This window comes from Rana temporaria, chromosome 8 (assembly GCF_905171775.1).
Source record: "Rana temporaria chromosome 8, aRanTem1.1, whole genome shotgun sequence".
NCBI lineage: Eukaryota > Metazoa > Chordata > Amphibia > Anura > Ranidae > Rana > Rana temporaria.
In genome coordinates this window covers 50,804,273-50,823,239 of record NC_053496.1, presented here as the reverse complement: position 1 = coordinate 50,823,239, position 18,967 = coordinate 50,804,273, and the positions used below count along the sequence as shown (strand labels likewise).

General features: G+C 43.6%; 1 protein-coding gene across 2 annotated transcripts in view; it reads right to left on the bottom strand.

Annotated features, from left to right (window-relative positions):
• LOC120946924 (alpha-2-macroglobulin-like) overlaps positions 1 to 18,967 on the bottom strand; it is a 114,420-nt gene that overhangs the window by 81,814 nt on the left and 13,639 nt on the right. For both annotated transcript variants that reach the window (XM_040361747.1, XM_040361748.1), the window contains exons 2-6: positions 18,092 to 18,272; positions 13,168 to 13,324; positions 9,949 to 10,001; positions 5,023 to 5,043; positions 2,206 to 2,374 (exon numbers count right to left, since the gene is read on the bottom strand). In XM_040361747.1, the coding sequence (XP_040217681.1) occupies positions 2,206 to 2,374; positions 5,023 to 5,043; positions 9,949 to 10,001; positions 13,168 to 13,324; positions 18,092 to 18,272 (581 nt within the window). The remainder of the gene's footprint in view (positions 1 to 2,205; positions 2,375 to 5,022; positions 5,044 to 9,948; positions 10,002 to 13,167; positions 13,325 to 18,091; positions 18,273 to 18,967) is intronic.

Genomic DNA, 18,967 nt, shown 5'->3' with positions numbered 1-18,967 from the left:
CAGGGCAGGTCAAATCGTGGGCTCACCTGCTGCTGCAGGAAAAAAGTCCAGTCTTGGACAGCTGGGAGACGTTCATGTCTGCTCTGGACTCATATATTCCTGCTTCCAAGAGGACCAGCACTCCCAGGTCTGCTCTTAGTTCACGGGGCCTACGGGTACCCAAGGATAGGAAGCCCCAGTACGGTTATGACCTCCAGCCAGCCCAGTGTGTGCCAAATTATGAGACTCCGTATGTGCCCAGCCTGGAAGTTTCCCCATCACAAGGTCTTGACATTTCTGTGGATGCACACACGCCTATCTTGGAGGAGGAAGAACCCATGCAGATCGGGGCCATCCGGTCCAGCCTATCTGAGGTAGAAAGAGAGCGGAGGAGAGGCTATGGACTTTGCTTTTATTGTGGTGCTAGCGGGCACCTTATATCGCTCTGCCCAACCCGCCCACCTCGGCCAAAGCTTCTTCAGCTGGGTACTATTGTGAGTTTTTTCTATGCCTCAGAATCTGTACCTACCTTTCCAGTTCCAGTGTCTTCGGTTCCTGTGTCCCCAGTTCCAGCGTCTTCGGTTCCTGTGTCCCCAGTTCCAGTGTCTTCGGTTCCTGTGTCCCCAGTTCCAGTGTCTTCGGTTCCTGTGTCCCCAGTTCCAGTGTCTTCGGTTCCTGTGTCCCCAGTTCCAGTGTCTTCGGTTCCTGTGTCCCCAGTTCCAGTGTCTTCGGTTCCTGTGTCCCCAGTTCCAGTGTCTTCAGTTCCAGTGTCTTCGGTTCCTGTGTCTCCAGTTCCAGTGTCTTCGGTTCCTGTGTCCCCAGTTCCAGTGTCTTCGGTTCCTGTGTCCCCAGTTCCAGTGTCTTCGGTTCCTGTGTCCCCAGTTCCAGTGTCTTCGGTTCCTGTGTCCCCAGTTCCAGTGTCTTCGGTTCCTGTGTCCCCAGTTCCAGTGTCTTCGGTTCCTGTGTCCCCAGTTCCAGTGTCTTCGGTTCCGGTGTCCCCAGTTCCAGTGTCTTCGGTTCCTGTGTCCCCAGTTCCAGTGTCTTCAGTTCCTGTGTCCCCAGTTGAAATTCCAGATCATATCTCCCCAAGTGAAGTTCTCCCTCCAGACTGCACATATGCCTCAAATGGTACCATGGTTTGTAAACGGGATCTGGAGATATTTGAACGAGCTTTACAAGCGAGGAGGGCACCCCCTACCAGAACTTCAGGATCAACTAAGCCCAAAAAGAAAAAGTAAAGATCTACATGCTCCCTGTTTGATCCATCAGGAGCATACAGAACTAGTGGACAGTTTGGGCGTCCGGAGTCCGCCCCTAGGGGGGGGCACTGTCAGGGCACAGACCTTTTGTGGTCACTTTCCCCAGTTGGTTCTGGATGGAGTTGAACCTGGGATCTCGCCGTTTCAGGTCCAGCTCTTTGTCTTTGAGCCACTGCTCAGTGCTATCCTGTGTGCTATCCATTTGAGCCTGGTGCTGAACCTGTACTTCCTGTGGACCAATCAGTGGCCAGTGTGGCCTATTTAAGCCAGCCCCTTCGCCTTTGCTAATGCTGGTTCGTTGTCAGCTTTACCCTGTGAGAGAACCTTGAAACCTGAATACCCTGACCTGTTTTGACCCGGATTGGACCTTGACTATTCTCTGCCGTCTCCTACCCTTGACCCCTGCCTGCTTATCGGATTTGCTGTTGTCTCCTGCCCCTTGACCTTGGCTTGCTCTCACGGACTTCCTCTGATCTCTCCAACTCCTGACCCACGGCCTGTGACCCGGATTTGCCTTGTTTCCTGTTGGTCCCTTCTGGACTTACCTGCCTGTTCCTGCCTGATCAACGACTGTCTCCAGTCCTCTGCACCTGCCCTGCTTTCGTCAGCTGCACCAGGTCTGCCTACCAGTTCCCGGCACCGGTGCCTCCTTGTGCCGTCCCTCCTCTGTTCTAACTCCAGGGAGTGGTCTGCACAGGGTCGCAAAGGTGAGCCGCCCTCAGCATCTCGGCCTCGGTGAGTACTTACCTTAATGGTCCTGACAGGTAAGTATAACATGTTTATTTTCTTTTAGTATATTATTTCCCCTTTGTTTCAACTTTTTACAACCTCCTTCCTTTCTGCCTTTTTAACAAGCTCCCAACTCTAGCATATGAATAAACATATTTAAAATATAGCTCTAAAATCCAATATGATAGTTTAAAAAGAGAATGTCTGTGTGTGTGTGCGTAATAGATGAAGAACTTACCATATTCCTCCACATTAAAGAAATGTTCAATCTTGGAGCCCTTTTCCCTTTGTGCAACCATTTTATATGTCCCCAGCCTTGGCTCAGAGGTGAGGAGGAAGGATTCTTGAGCAATTCCCCTTTTTGTCTCCACATTCACCCACTGAAATATGCGGTTTCCCTGAGGATCCTGAAAGAACACACACTAGATCAGATACCTTCTATATTTGCATCTAATGTAGTCTATGTTAAATCCTATGATGTCAATCATTCTTATCTCTGAAGTCTACACAAATACTGTATATGTGCTAAAAATTGCGTTAATAATTATTGTTACAACCTAAAAATACTACAAAATAAAATTGGACTTCCCCAGTAAATCTAATAAGAGACTTGTTGCTGCAGACTTGGCAATCCCATATATGTCATACCTCCCACTTGTCCCTTTGGAACTAAAACACTCTTGTTCCAAATTGGTCTAATGTTTAAATAGTTCATTAAATAATGAACTATTTAATTGCCACAAGTAGTATTCTACACAAAATCTTTACTCTTATCTAAGCCATTATAAAGTAGTGGCGAAAAAAACACTTGTGGGTTTAACCAAAGACTTTGGAGGTTGATTTACTATAACTGTAGAGTGCACAATCTGGTACAGCTCTGCATAGAAAGCAATCAGCTTCCAGGTTTTTTATGTCAGAGCTTAAAGCGGAGTTCCACCCAAACATGACACATTTGGCATGTCATTTTTTTTGGGGGGGGGAGCGGGTACACTGTTTTTTACAGGTGCCCAGGTCCCATTTCCTCCCTTGGCCCCGTGGCGCTGGAAGATCCCCTCTTCCCCACTTCCTCCCTGCATACTTCTGGGACACGTCACAGGTCCCGAAAGATGGCGCGGCCATTCACAGTGAACATCGCGGCTCGCGCATGCGCAGTGTGCGCCCAGCTGTGAAGCCAGTTACAGCACGCCGCCGAGAGGAGCGAGGGTTCCTGCGCCCGCATCGCTGGACCATGGGACAGGTGAGCATCTGATTATTAAAAGTCAGCACTTTTTGTAGCTGCTGACTTTTAAATCGGTGGAACTCCACTTTAATTGAACAAGCTGAAGTTAGAAGCTGATTGGCCACCATGCACAGCTGCACCAGATTTTGCACTCTCCAGTTTTAGCAAATCAACCCCTTGTGTACTTTGCCTACATACTGTGTACTAAAAGGTGCCCTCTTTCTCATTTTTAGAATGTCGGGAGGGGGGGGGGGTGTATGTGTATACATTAAGCTTATGTAGATAGGAAGAATCTGAACGCATCAACTGTCCCTTTACATCACTAGTGGTCAACTTTCTCGATACAGGAGACCTCAAGTGTGTCACCTGACATCACCATGGACTACTTATAATATTCAGTGGATGTAATGCTATAGAAACTGCAGATGTGCAACAATAGATGATCAATTATTTATATAATAGATAATCAATGACTATAGATGTTTTGTAAGAGATGGTCGGAGGCTACAAACATTACGAAGGCATTGTTAGAGACTTGGGACATACTTCGGGAGACAGTCATAGACTGGATACATTACATGACACTGCTAGAGACTAATAATATTACAGCGCCTTTACAGATGAATGATTCCACATTTGTGCTGCCTACGACCCTCTTAAAAATTACTTGTGCTATTTTTTATCTTTCTGCAATCAAAATTAAATTACAAAAGATCAAAAGAAAAATGTTAAAGGAGAAACAGGATGGACAGCACAAAAAAAAGTAAGATAGCATGAAGGAAAAAAACAAACAATTTACCAACTACAAGCCAGTGTAGAGACAGTTCCTAGGTAAGCAAAACACAGACTAATATCTGCTTCTGCCTCACATTAAGGGCAGAAGCGCCACATGTACCCCCCAGGCCACGTGTTGAGCTCCAGAGCTTTACAGGGTTATAGGACATATACTTATTAAGAAGTCTATGAATTTCTTTTTATATTATCCGTCTTCATAAATGAAGAGTGGCTCGATATCAGCTCGTTGATTATATAAAATGTGTCTAGTATTAATTTAAAATGTATGATTGTTGTAGCTCTAGAAAAACTTGGAAAAAGGCATAAGGTTTTTGAGTTATCTACTATACTTGGCAAAGTGTCTAACCTATTTGTAAATGGTAAGTAGCCATTATCACTTGGGCATAGATTTGTTATATATAATACTGTTTCTCTTAACCATTTTCTATGGATGTTATGTTTTGTTTACATGCTGACCTTTTGTGGTAATGCACAGTTTTCTGTATTTCTTTTGTCTGATCTATGACACACTTCCTTTCTGTGTAATGCTCCACCCTTCTTCCTGAGTTTGTATTTCTGAATGCTGTCTAATGGAGAACAGCTTAACAGGCCTCATGTAACATGGCCACATGTATTCAGCATAAGTAAACTACAGACAGTATCATCTTTTGACCGCACAATACTAAAACCTGTTCATCTGCTGTAACCTGTCATCTGATGTATTCTGATGTTTTGGATTAAAGCAACTTTTGCAAATAGAATCGGTATTGGTGAGTTCAAGCTATCTGATGAGGATTGTCCTCAGTGATTATATCTGCTTATACAGGCCAGGCATAGAGGTCTCACAAGGGATGAGTCGCTTCACAACACGCAGAGTCAGAATATCACTGCTTATCTCATTGCAGAAAGCTAAATGAAATGCCTTTTAGCTTTTTACAAGTTCACTGCTTTCCACCCATATTGGAAGTGGCCCTGAAGTACATGTATGCCTTACAAAAAACACAAAATTCTTTCTTTTTTTTTTTTTTTTTTTAAAGGTTATCTAAAACACAAAATTCTTACCTCAACATAAATTACGGGAAACTAAAAAAAGAAATGGAAAAAGATCAGGAGTTAAAAAATATATTAAAATAATGCAGCTTACAAGTACATTTCTACCATTAAAGTATGTTAAAGTTATATTTTTATGATTCAAGCTAAACAGAGCTAAATCCAAATTGAAATACATTTTAGCTTTCTATTACCCTGCCCATCATACATTGCTATAGTTTTTCCATAAAATAATTTAAAAGAAAAAACACTTTTCAACTTTTTTTTTGCATTTCAATGTTGCTGATCTCCTCCAGCATTTTTCAGCCACTATTGGTCTACATGAACTCACTCCGGCATCGTACAACACGTACGACGGCACTATAAAGGGGAAGTTCCATTCGGATGGTGCCACCTTTTGGGCTGCTTTAGCTGATTTTGTGTTAGTAAAAGACGATTCGCGCTTTTCTGTCTGTTACAGCGCGATGAATGTGCTTACTTCATTACGAACGGTAGTTTTATCAGAACGAGCGCTCCCGTCTCATAACTTGCTTCTGAGCATGCGCGGGTTTTTCACGTCGTTAAAGCCCACACACGATCATTTTTTACAACCTTAAAAACGTCAACGTTAAAAATGTATTTAAAAAATAGAGCATGTTCGAAAAAAAAAATTGTCCGTTTTTCAGAACCCGAAAAAGGATCTGAAGCCCCCACACGATCGTTTTTAATGACATAAAAAAAAAAGTCATTTTTTACAACCCGAAAAATTATCGTGTGTAAGCGGCATGCCAGTGTGTATGCAAGACAGCTTGAACGGAATTCCGATGAAAAAATCCATCGGATTTAAGACCATCGGATACTCCGATCGTGTGTGTATTCGGCATAAGTGTTTTATTAGTGTTTTTGCAATTACTTAAAAAAAAAAGCTAAAAAAAACATGCTATTAGTAGCATTTAGGAGCATTTAGCAGCACTTTAGCAGTGTTTAGGAGAATTTCTACTGGAAAAACGCTCCCAGAAACTATACAAGAGCTATTTTTTTTTCTGTTCCAAGACTCTGTAGCTCAAAAAACACCAATAGCCTAAAGTAGTGTGCATGGACACATAGGAAAGCACTATTTTAGCTTCTAGGAGCTTAAAAAAATGCTAGTGTGCATGGAGCCTAATGCCGCATACACACGATCGTTTTTCGGCTTGTAAAAAACGACGTTTTTAAAAAATGTCATTTAAAGCGATCGTGTGTGGGCTTCACAGCATTTTTCGGGTGCTGAAAAATGATCGTGTGTGGGCTTAAACGACGTGAAAAACCTGCCATTGCTCAGAAGAAAGTTATGAGACGGGAGCGCTCGTTCTGGTAAAACTACCATTCGTAATGGAGATAGCACATTCATCATGCTGTAACAGACAGAAAAGCGCGAATCGTCTTTTACTAACACGAAATCAGCTAAAGCAGCCCCAAGGGTGGCGCCATCCGCATGAAACTTCCCCTTTATAGTGCCGTTGTACGTGTTGTATGTCACCGCGCTTTGCTAGAGCATTTTTTTTTTTTTAACGATCATGTGTGGGCAACGTCGTTTTGATGATGAAGTTGAAAAAACGTTGTTTTTTCTAGAGGCTGAAAAACATCGTTTTTTTTACAAGCCGAAAAATGATCGTGTGTACGCGGCATAAGACCCCTAAACCCACTTAGATTAGATTTTCTTCAGATTTACCAAAACCATATAATATGAGGTCAAACCTTAAGAGTTTAAATTTGTATGCAATCAGACAGGCCCTTGTACTACATGGGTTTGGTAAATCTGAAGACAAAAATCTGCAAAAAATCTAATAGTGTGTATGGGGTCCAAGTCTCTGTTGGTTATGGGACGCATTATACAGGGTGACAACCATAGAGAGCCTAAAACTTTTGTAGAGGTAGTTGGTCTTTGCCACGTCATCTACAACATGATGTGCTCTGTGTCACTCACTTGTGTGCAGTAACATACAGATTATGATCTGAAAGATGTCTTATGACCTAAATGGCTTAACTGCTGTGTACAGAATTAAAACTAGCATAGTGGTTGAAGGGGGGTGGTGTAGATCTAAAATATTAAAGGGGTTGTAAAGGTAAAAGGATGCATTAAGGTGAAAAAACTTCAGGCAATACTGGCCCCTGTTATACTTACCTGGCCTTCGAAAATCCCCCGCTCTGCCCCAACATCCTCTTCGCCGCTCAGCCTGGCAGTTGATTGGCTAGAGCGGATAGATTGAAAGCAGCGCAGCCATTGGCTGGCGCTGCTGTCAATCACATCCAATGACGCGGCGCGCAGGGGGGCGGGGCCGAGTGATACAGTGAGCGGCTATAGCTGCTCGCTGTATCACGGGAGTGCGCCCGCAAGGACTTCACACCATGCAAGCTCGCTCGCATGAATGTGTGGAGTTCTTCCAGGGAGGACCAGAGGCAGTCGCCGAGGGACCCCAGAATACGTGGATCAGGGCCACTCTGTGCAAAACGAACTGCACAGTGGAGGTAAGTATAACATGTTTGTCATTTAAAAAAAAAAGAAAAAACAATTCTTTACAACCCCTTTAACAACAAGCAATCAATGGGCCATACTTTTACTTTTTTTTGTCTTTGTATTTACATTGCTATAAAAATTGAATCTTTTCACATCTTAGAACTGAACCAGGGTGTAACTATGCATGAATAATTGCTATGAATGCAGTTAGTATTCTGTACCTATAGAGGTAGAGGTAGGGCCATGAGGTCAGTTAAGTCGGCTGCCTCAGGTGACACTCATTGAGACATGGTGGAGGGCAGACTGCACATCCCAGGTGGAGCCGCCAAGCCTCTTCAATGACACAATACATTGCTGGCCGCTGTGCCATCCTGTGTGATTGACACATTGGTCAGACAGGGAACTTTGCACAGTGGGGCTGAGTCTGCACTTTTAACAGGCTCAGTGTCACTGATCTGACTGTGTGTTTGTACTGTATGTGTGTGCGCTGGCATACTTACACTGGCAGCACTACTGCCCAAGATGGCAATCTTTGCCATGAAGTGGGGCTGTAAAATTGCTGCCTTATGCCGTGTACACGCGATCAGAAATTTCCGGATTTTTTTCCGACGGAATGTTGGCTCAAACTTATCTTGCATACACACGGTCACACAAATGTCTGAAATTCCGAACGTCAAGAACGCAGTGACGTACAACACTATGACGAGCCGAGAAAAATTAAGTTCAATGATTCTGAGCATGCGTAAGAACACCACTGTGCCCATTGTCACCGCTGTGCCCTGTAAAATGCCCCTCCCCCGCCCGGCACTTACCTTTCTGGGGGTCAGCCATCCTCCTTCCACGTCCCTCGATGTCTTCTCCCGCCCTCGATGACGCTTCAGCCAATCAGGTTACCGGTAACCAGAACTGGTGAACCTGATTGGCTGAGACGCCTGTCAGTCTTATCTAAGGAACGTACCCCCCGTACGTCCCTTAGATAAGTTTCGGGAAGCCTGAGGGCTGTACTCGGAAAGCCTATCAGAGCCGCTGGCTCTGATAGGCACTTCCACACAGCCAACCAGCTGCCGTTATTCAGGTGGCCGGCGCTCACCATCCGGCCATCTGAATAGTCAGTGGCAGCGGCAACAATAACATAGATTTAATGCAATGCATGAATCTATGTTATTGTAATCAGTGGCGGTGTGAGAGCCAGAGGGGGCGGCGTTCCGGCGCCCTCTATAGACGCACCGCCACTGCTACCTATAAAATTGGCTGTGTAGTTAGACAGTGCTGGGTTCCCTGTCATTTATACAGATATACAGGGGGCCCAGCACTGTCTGGCTACACAGCCAGGCAGATTTGGGGTGGGCTCCATAGCAGGTGCATGGTTTGCTATGGCTTTAGTTCCGACTTGCTAATAAGGTTTTACTTTCCTACTGTCAGGACAGTTTTTGTCCATAGTACTTTTGAAGCATATCCGACCCAAAAAAAAAATTATTTTACTATATAACAACTTGCCAATCCATAGATAAGGTGGCTGTATTTTTCTTTTTGTCTGGCTTTTTTCCTTTTTTTTTTTTTTTTTTCACTGGGTAATCTTGCAAATAATGCACTTTCTATCCCTAGGTGGCTCCGCTCACTAAATCTATTGTATCTATGGTAGGAGCCTTGGTGGTCACCTAGGCTGGACCTGCTATCTTTATCTGTTACATAGAGGGTGGGGGTTAGTAGTATAAAGAAGGTAGCTAACATTGCTTTTCCTTTCACTTCGGCTCACTGGAAGTGACCAGGACACTGCATTTGTTTGCAAGATCAACATGTATTTTCTGTACTTGCTGAAAATGTTAGCCTGAAAAAACTCAAACTAATGCAGCAACCACATTAAAAGAACCTGGCGACCTGCAATATATCACTTTTTGGGCGGGGGGGGGGGGTGAGAGTTCCTGTTTTGAGGTTTAGATATCCTTTAAGCCCTGGTTCACATTGATGCTACTTTGAAATCGTGCTACTTCACTTGAAGTAGCGCGATTTCAAAGTAGCAAGGTCAGCGCGATTTCAGCTGCTACATGATAGACATCTGTGTGGCTTCATACACAGATGTCTATTGAAATCGCACCTGAAATCGGCAAAAGTAGTGCAGGAACTAGTTTTGCAAATCGGTGCAGCACCACAAAATCAGTGTCGCATCGATTGGAACAGTGCCATTGCCTCCAATAAGTTGCGACTTATGCGATTTGATCTCTCAAATCGCATGACAAATCGCTCCAATGTGAACCTAGACTTAAGGACAATGAATTACGGACTTCTCTCAGTGTAAGCATAAAAAATAGACTGCACTGAGCTGCACAGTAAATGTAAGCACAATATGATTTGGCTCTTTCAGGGTATCCTAGAATACTGTAGATGGACACATGGCTTTGTGCAACGTGATGTGTGTCTTATAGTCATTAGCTTTTTTATGCATGTTTAAATATCCAACATACCTTTTCATAGGTGCTATGAAATGTCTCATCCATGGTGGCAACACGGAACTGAACTACAAATGAGGGAAACAGAGATTCTGTTTTATATACACATACAGTATATAGAGAACACTAAAGAGAGCAACATTTCAATGTGTATTTTGACTAATAATGTAAATACACGTTATATGCATTGCTTGATAGACATTTTTTTTCAAATTTGTCTGTTGGTGAACGTAACGAATACAAATTTATCTGAAGTTACGAATTATCCGAAATAAAGAATGCTGCATCTAAACAAATGAAATGGAACGAAATAATAAATAATAATACGTATATTATTATTGTTGTTATTTATTATTATTAATTTGTTACGTTCCATTCATTTAGATACGGCATTCGTTATTACGGGTAATTCGTAACATTGGATAAATTCGTATTCGTCTCGTTTACTTACAGCCGAATTTGAAAGGAAATTCCAATACCTATAATTTAATAGTTAGTAATTTCTGTTTTTTGAATTTTCTATTCTTATTTTCAGATTTTCATTCTTATTTTTGGACTTCCCAATTTTCGGATTTCGAATTTCTGAATATTCAAGAAAAATTTGGAAATTTGGATATTTCCTAATTAACCAATTTGTGTCTATTAGTTAAAAACCAATTTGTAACTAAACGAATTGCACATGTCTATTTCTTGAGCTTCTCTAATTATGTAAAATAATGTATCGTACATGCAATACAATAGCATGGTATCAAGAGACTTAAAGGGTCACTAAAGGAAAAAAATTTTTTTGCTGAAATGACTGTTTATTGGGTATAGAGACATAAAAGTTAACTGATTCCTTTTAAAAATGATTAAAAATTGAATTTAATCTATCATATAATGTGCCTCTAGTTTCACTTTCGATTTGAAAGGTACATACATGAAGTTCCGGGTGAGAGGTGAGTCGGGAAGACTCACAGAACAAAAACAAACAAATCCAGGGCAGTGTTTTGTTTTTAAAATGAATCTGATTGGTTCTGAGGAGTTTTAGACACACAGTAATGACAGCTTAGACCACTGTGAAAAGCTCCCAGTATGATGGTTATAAGGAAACAGGCAACCAGGAAGTGTGGAGATCACAGCAGAATTACAGCCACTTCAAAGCAAAAACAAACAATGAGGACATGAAACCAGTACTGCAGTAAGGTAAAGGAAGCTATTTAGCTAAAAAAAAAAATTCCTTTAGTGACCCTTTAAGCATGTAGTTGTACTGTTTTATCCATATTCTTATCCTAGTTGGTAATAAGTCAAGCAGCTGATCATGTGCAGTAATGTATGGTATCGTAAAGAGGGGTCTTAAACCTTGTACACACTGAGGCCACGTACACACGGTCGGACAAAACTGATGAGAATGGACCGGGGTTCAGTTTCATCGGTCCAAACCGACCGTGTGTATAGCCCATCGGTCTGTTTTCCTTCGGTCCAAATTTTTAAAACATGCTTCAAAATTGAACCGATGGACCGCTGCCCGATTGGTCCAAACCGATGATTAGTACAGAAAGCATCGGTTCAAAACCCGCGCATGCTCAGAATCAAGTCGAAGCATGCTTGGAAGCATTGAACTTTGTTTTATTCAGCACGTTGTGTGTTTGACTTCACCGCGTTCTGACCCGATCGGTATTTTGGAACGATGGTGTGTACGCACATCAGACCATCAGGCCACTTCAGCGGTGAACCGATGGAAATGGCCCGTTGGACCATTCTCATCGGTTTGGAACGACCGTGTGTACGCTGCCTAAGAGAATATCCGACAAATCATTTTTTGTTGCATGCTAGTCTCATATCGAGAATGAAGAAGTTACTAAAGTTAACAAAATTCTCGTACGACAGAATACAACTTCAGAAGTGATGTCATGTGCTGTATTCTTTCGTTTCCGAGCATGCGCGGTCTTGGTCTTCTGATTTTCGAATACTGTACTGATTAACCACTTGCCGACCAGCCGCTGCAGTTGTACTGCGGCAGCATGGCTCGGCTGGGCGAAATAAAGTTATGTTACATCGCTTTGCCCTGTGGCCTACTGCTCGCCCTGGAGTCTATGCGAGTGTCCGGAGGGCGCGAGGACGCCGGTCACCTGCAATTGTTCGTAACACAGCGAGAACTGGGATCTGTGTGTGTAAACACACAGATCCCAGTTCTCTTAGGGGAGAAATGACTGATCGTCTCTTCATACAAAGTATGAACAGCGATCTGTCATTTCCCCTAGTAAGTCCCATTCCCCCTTCAGTTAGAACATGCAGAGGAAACACAGTTAACCCCCTAGTGTTAACACCTTCCCTGCCAGTGACATTTTTACAGTAATCAGTGCATTTTTATAGCACTAATGGCTGTAAAATTATCAATGGTACCAAAAATGTGTCAAATGTCCAATCTGTCTGCCATAATATCGCAGTCCCGATAAAAATCGCAGATCGGCGCCATTACTAGTAAAAAAAAAAGAATAATAATAAAAATGCCATAATTCTATCCCCTATTTTGCGAATTTTTTTTTGTTTGTGCCAAAAATATGTAGAAGAATACATATCAGCCTAAACTGAGGGAAAAAAAATTATTTTTAAAAAAAATGTGGGATATTTATTATTGCAAAAAGTAAAAGATATTGGGGGTTGTTTACGAAAGGCAAATCCACTTTGCACTACAAGTGCACTTGGAAGTGCAGTCGCTGCAGATCCGAGGGGAAGATTTGAAATGAAGGGAAGCTCTGCAGATTTTATCATCAAATCAGGTGCAAGCTAAAATTCTGTTTTTTATTTTCCTGGCATGTCCCCCTCAGATCTACAGCGACTGCACTTGAAAGTGGATTTACCTTTCGTAAATAACCCCCATTGTGTTGTTGTTGTTGTTTTTCAAAATTGTCTCTCTTCTTTTGTTTATAGTGCAAAAAATAAAAACAGTCAGTTAAAGCGACGCAGTCCCAAATTGTAAAAAGTGCTTTGGTCAGGAAGAGGGTAAAATCTTCCAGGGCTGAAGCCGTTAAACAAAAATTGTTTGCTATGCTATTGCCTGAGAAGTTTACGTGTTTGTCCCTTTTGGATAAAATGCGATTGGCACTCAAAAGCGATGTACTTCCAATCAGATTTATGGTACGATCGATTCGAAAGCGATTTTTGTCATCCGATTGTGTGTACCAGGCATTGGCAAAGAATTGTAGTGCTCTATACCAGTTCCACTCTCAGTGAATATTTCATACAGTTTACCTTTCTGCCCAGGTTTATAGATGGGTTTGTCAGTCTGGATGAACGCCAAGTTATATGGGTTCCTGATGAGGACGCTTCTCTTTGACTTAAAGTGCAAAAAATCACCGACAGCATCGAGTGTGATGAATGCCAATTCTGGGCTCTCAACCTTTGGTGTCTAAAGGGGCACAAAACAAGAACTTCAACATTGGTAGAATCAGATAGTGAAAAGGTACAAGTGATGAATGAAGGTCAATTCCACCTAAAACTGACCAACACAATATTCCTCATTTATTTCGGTAATTGTATTGAAAATTTCTGGAGAACTATCTTAGCCTAACTATGTAGATCAGATATTCTGACCTTGCATGTTATTTGGGTCACCCAGTGACTTAGGCCTCGTACACACGACCGAGTTTCTCGGCAAAAACCAGCAAGAAACTTGCTGTTTTTTTGGGGTTTTTTTGCAGAGGAAACCGGTCGTGTGTACATTTTTCGACGAGGAAACTGTCGAGGAACTTGACGAGCCAAAAAGAGAGCATGTTCCCCTTTTCCTCTACGGGAATGGAGAAAATTGGGACGTCGAGTTCCTCGACAGCCTAACAAGGAACTCAAGCAAAACATTGTGTTTCGCCCGTGGAGTTCCTCGGTCGTGTGTACGAGGCCTCACAATGTTCTGAAGCCATTGAATCGGTGTGAGAGCTGGGCAACTAGAATTTTCCAAAGGAGGTTGGAAAAATCAACTTGGCCTATTTTTTTTTTGCCACATATTACTAAGGATCTGTGGAATGACATTGGTACATTTTGTAATTTTAAAACCTATCAATACAATTTTGAGGGAAGCACATATGAAGATGTTGCTCACAAGCAGTAACAACAGATGTCAGCTGAAATCTGATTGGATGATGGAAGCAACTTTTATCTGTTTACAAGCAGCTACCAAATGAATGCCATTCTGACTGTTGGCATATAAAAGCCTGAAACTGGTTACTAGAAACTAGAAGGTCCTCCTTGCATCAAGTGCCCCCCTGCTGCTACATCCATTGACACAGACAGCAGTACTCAGTCCCACCCACGGCTCCCGTGTCACTGGATTTGATTGACAGCAGCGGGAGCCACTGGAAAAATCGGGTTCAGAAGGTTTTTCACCATAGAATGCATTAACTCCTTTAACAATGTTCATAAAGCAGTACTTTTATTTACCTTTTCTATTGGTAAAGAACTATATTCTTTCCAATCTACTTTCACAGGGGAGAGCAATTCGGCTATTTAATGCCCCACACTCATTGAGGGTAATTTAAGCCTAGGGAAACCTGAATCTGGAGAAGCTGGTAATGGTACCTAAACAGCTTCTAGATTTCATTAAAAAGTTTAACTGACAAACTGAAGGTAGAATCGGATTGCTTATTATGCAGAGTAGGGATGAGCCAAACACCCCCCCCCCCCCTCGGTTCGGTTCGCAGCAGAACATGTGAACAGGCAAAAATTTGTTCGAACACCGTTAAAGTCTATGAGACACGAACATTAAAAATCAAAAGTGCTAATTTTAAAGGCTAATATGCATGTTATTGTCATAAAAAGTGTTTGGGGACCAGGGTCCTGCCCAAGGGGACATGTATCAATGCAAAAAAAAGTTATAAAAACAGCCTACGGCCTGCCAGGTTGCGTGCTCAGATAAGGGTCTGGTATGGATTTTTGGGGGGAACCCCAAGCCATTTACAAAGAAAATGGCGCAGGGTTCCCCTTAATATTCATACTAAGGGGGGAACCTATGCTGTTTTTGTTTCAATGACTGTTATCTGCATTTTCGGGACCCAACAATTTATTATTGTCGCGAGTAGTTTTAAAGGACTTTTTTTCCTTTAGAAATGTCATTTTGGACAGGGACTTTTCTAAGCACGGGAAACATGTGCTACTTTACAGGCATACTATAGACACCCCCATATAGGAAATGTAAAGGAATATTTCAATTTTATTGTTTCACTTTAAGCATTAATAAAATCGTTTTTTTTTAAACATTTTTGCATTGATACATGTCCCCTGGGACAGGACCCAGGTCCCCAAACACTTTTTATGACAATAACTTGCATATTAACCTTTAAAATTAACACTTTTGATTTCTCCCATAGACTTTTAAATTGTATTCTGGGCAGGGGCGGACTGACAACTCATGGGGCCCCCGGGCAACAGGAGATCATGGGGCCCCCTGTATCCCTGCTACACCCACACACATCATGGGGGCACACAGCAGGGCCTAGGGGCATGGAGCGGGCATGGGAGCAGATAGCTGGTCATGGGGCACAGAGCAGGGTGTGGGGCAGACATCAGGACATATGGGGCAGACATCAGGGCATGGGGGCACAGAGAAGGGCATGGGGTAGACATCAGGGCAAGGGGCAGAGATCAGGGCATGGGGTCACAGAGCGGGGCATGGGGTAGACAGCAGGGCATGGGGCACAGAGCAGACAGCAGGGCATGGGTGCTCAGGACACATCACAGGGCCAAAAGGAGGGAATTGGGCACACAGTGGGACATATAGTAGAGCATTGGGCACACAGTAGGGCATATCACAGGGCACACAGGGCATGGGGCACATCATGGGGGCACATAGAAGGGCATGGGGGCAGACATCGGGGCATGGGGCACGCATTGGGGCACACATCAGGGCAGGAGGCACAGAGCAGGGCAAGGGGGCACACAGAATATGAGGCAAAGAGCAGGGCATGTGGGCACAGAGCAGGGCATGGGCAGACATCAGGGCATAGGACATATATCAGGGCATGTGGCAGAGAGCAAAGTATCGGCAGATATCAGGGCATGGGGCAGAGAACAGGGTATGGGCAGATAGCAGGGTATGGGGCAGAGAGAGAGAGAGAGAGAGAGCAGGGTATGGGGCAGAGAGAGCAGGGTATGGGGCAGAGAGAGCAGGGTATGGGGCAGAGAGAGAGCAGGGTATGGGGCAGAGAGAGAGAGAGAGAGAGAGAGCAGGGTATGGGGCAGAGAGAGAGAGAGAGAGAGCAGGGTATGGGGCAGAGAGAGAGAGAGAGAGCAGGGTATGGGGCAGTGTGAGAGCAGGGTATGGGGCAGTGTGAGAGCAGGGTATGGGGCAGTGTGAGAGCAGGGTATTGGGCAGTGTGAGAGCAGGGTATTGGGCAGTGTGAGAGCAGGGTATGGGGCAGAGTGAGAGCAGGGTATGGGGCAGAGTGAGAGCAGGGTATGGGGCAGTGTGAGAGCAGGGTATGGGGCAGTGTGAGAGCAGGGTATGGGGCAGTGTGAGAGCAGGGTATGGGGCAGTGTGAGAGCAGGGTATGGGGCAGTGTGAGAGCAGGTTATGGGGCAGAGTGAGAGCAGGGTATGGGGCAGAGTGAGAGCAGGGTATGGGGCAGAGTGAGAGCAGGGTATGGGGCAGAGTGAGAGCAGGGTATGGGGCAGTGTGAGAGCAGGGTATGGGGCAGTGTAAGAGCAGGGTATTGGGCAGTGTGAGAGCAGGGTATGGGGCAGAGTGAGAGCAGGGTATGGGGCAGAGTGAGAGCAGGGTATGGGGCAGAGTGAGAGCAGGGTATGGGGCAGTGTGAGAGCAGGGTATGGGGCAGTGTGAGAGCAGGGTATGGGGCAGTGTGAGAGCAGGGTATGGGGCAGTGTGAGAGCAGGGTATGGGGCAGTGTGAGAGCAGGGTATGGGGCAGTGTGAGAGCAGGGTATGGGGCAGTGTGAGAGCAGGGTATGGGGCAGTGTGAGAGCAGGGTATGGGGCAGTGTGAGAGCAGGGTATGGGGCAGTGTGAGAGGAGGGTATGGAGCAGGGTATGGAGCAGTGTTCAGGATGCTGGGCACATGTACAGGGACACAGCAGGTCAGGACAAGCTTTCCTTCAGATGCAGAGTAGCGTGGCAAGCAGCTGTAAACATACCTCTCGTGATGCGCTCCTCCCTGCCGGCCCCCCCTCTCTTCTCATCCGTCCAAGGTGATGACAAATAGAAGCACCTGGGGTGGACGGAAGGGGAGGAGAGGCCGGCCGGAGGAGCGTATCACAAGAGGTCTGTTTACACTGCAGTCTTAGCAGGACGCAGTGATTCGGGACCCGATCTACCCGTCAACTAGTTGTGATTGACGGGTAGATCGAAGGGGAAGCTCAGCTGTCATGGGGCCCCCTACTGGTCACGGGCCCTCGGTCCATGCCCGAACTGCCCTATGGTCAGTCCGCCCCTGGTTCTGGGGCTTTTCAAATTTGCCGTGAGCACCCCAAATTGTTCGCTGTTCGGTGAACAGCCAATGTTCGAGTCAAACTCATGTTCGATTCGAACATAAAGCTCATCCCTAATGCACAGCTATTCCTGGTTCTATCTGCTTCAATTTTAGTAAATTCCTCCCATTGATATTCATGGTAGCGAAAGTGGAAATGAATTGGTAGCTATGGGCACCTGCTCGAATTATAACCTGGGTTTCCTTACCTCAGACTTACCTCAGTCTTTTAACATCATCCTATGTGTGAGTGAGTATAAATTAAAGTGGTTGTAAAGTTAGAAGGTTTTTTATCTTAATGCATTCTATGCATTAGGAAAAAAAACTTCTGTGTGCAGCAGCTCCCCTCAGCCCCCTCAGCCTTCTCTTATACCTGAGCCCATCTCGATCCAGCAATGTTGCAGGACAGTCTCTGCTGTTGGCAGCATGGTGCCATTGGCTCACGCTGCTGTCAAGCAAAGTCAATAAGCCAATGAGGAGAGAGAGGGGGTGGGGCCAAAAAGCAGGTCTGTGTCTAAATGGACACACAGAGCAGTGTCTGTTTGTAAAAAAAAGTCTGGCTTTAAATAGAGTTTATATTTATAATTAATTTCAACCTTTGCATGGATGATATGAACCAGCAATAATCAGTATGATAACCAGTGGACCAGCCTATGAAAGAAAGGGGAATTTAATGACATTTTGCCAATAGTCGACCATTTCTTACTTGGAATGAGAAGCAACTATTCTCTTCTGACTCTGTGACATGTTTCTCCAGCAGTGTTGTGTTGTGCGGTCCCTCCAGGGACACCTTCACATTAACAGACTCATTAAGGTGGGACAGCTGCAAGCAGAATGTCTGTTCCTTTCCTGCATTTAATAGAGTTGGCACCAACAGCATATATTGCCTGTAGAATTAAAAATTAAAAATTATTCTGAATAAAACGTAAACAAGGGCACAAACAACACTATCAAACTATTGTAATTTTAACAAACAGATAATCCCTATATGTGGCCAGTAGGAATACTGAAAACCATTCAATTTTCAAGTGGTGTGAAGAATGGGAAGATAACAGGGATTAGTGCATGTTCATGCTGAAAAAAAACATCTTAATTCTAGATATTATAAAAATATAGCCAGTTGCATACTTTTACATATTTACAATGCAAAAAAAATCTCAGGATTATGGTAGTACATAAAAGGGTTGTAAAGGTTTGTTTTTTATTTTCTAAATAGGTTCCTTTAACCTCCCTGGCGGTATGATTCTGTCTGGAATTACGTACCAAAAGCGGTACAATTATTTTGCAAGGAAATTTGGCGTTTTATACTGTAGGCCTGTAATTTTTAGAAATAACTCACTTAAATCTGACCAAACAAGAGTCTAGTAGGCATCCTGGGTATGATTTTTTTTTAAAAACAAAATTATAAATTATAATATAATAAATAATTATAAATAATTATAACAAATAATAATATAATTATAATAAAAATTATTCAATAATGTAATCAACTCAAAATCACTGAAATTTGCTCAGTTGCAGAATTGTCGCTGTCATTACTTTTATTTTTTTATGACGTATTTCCCCACAAATCGCTATCGCA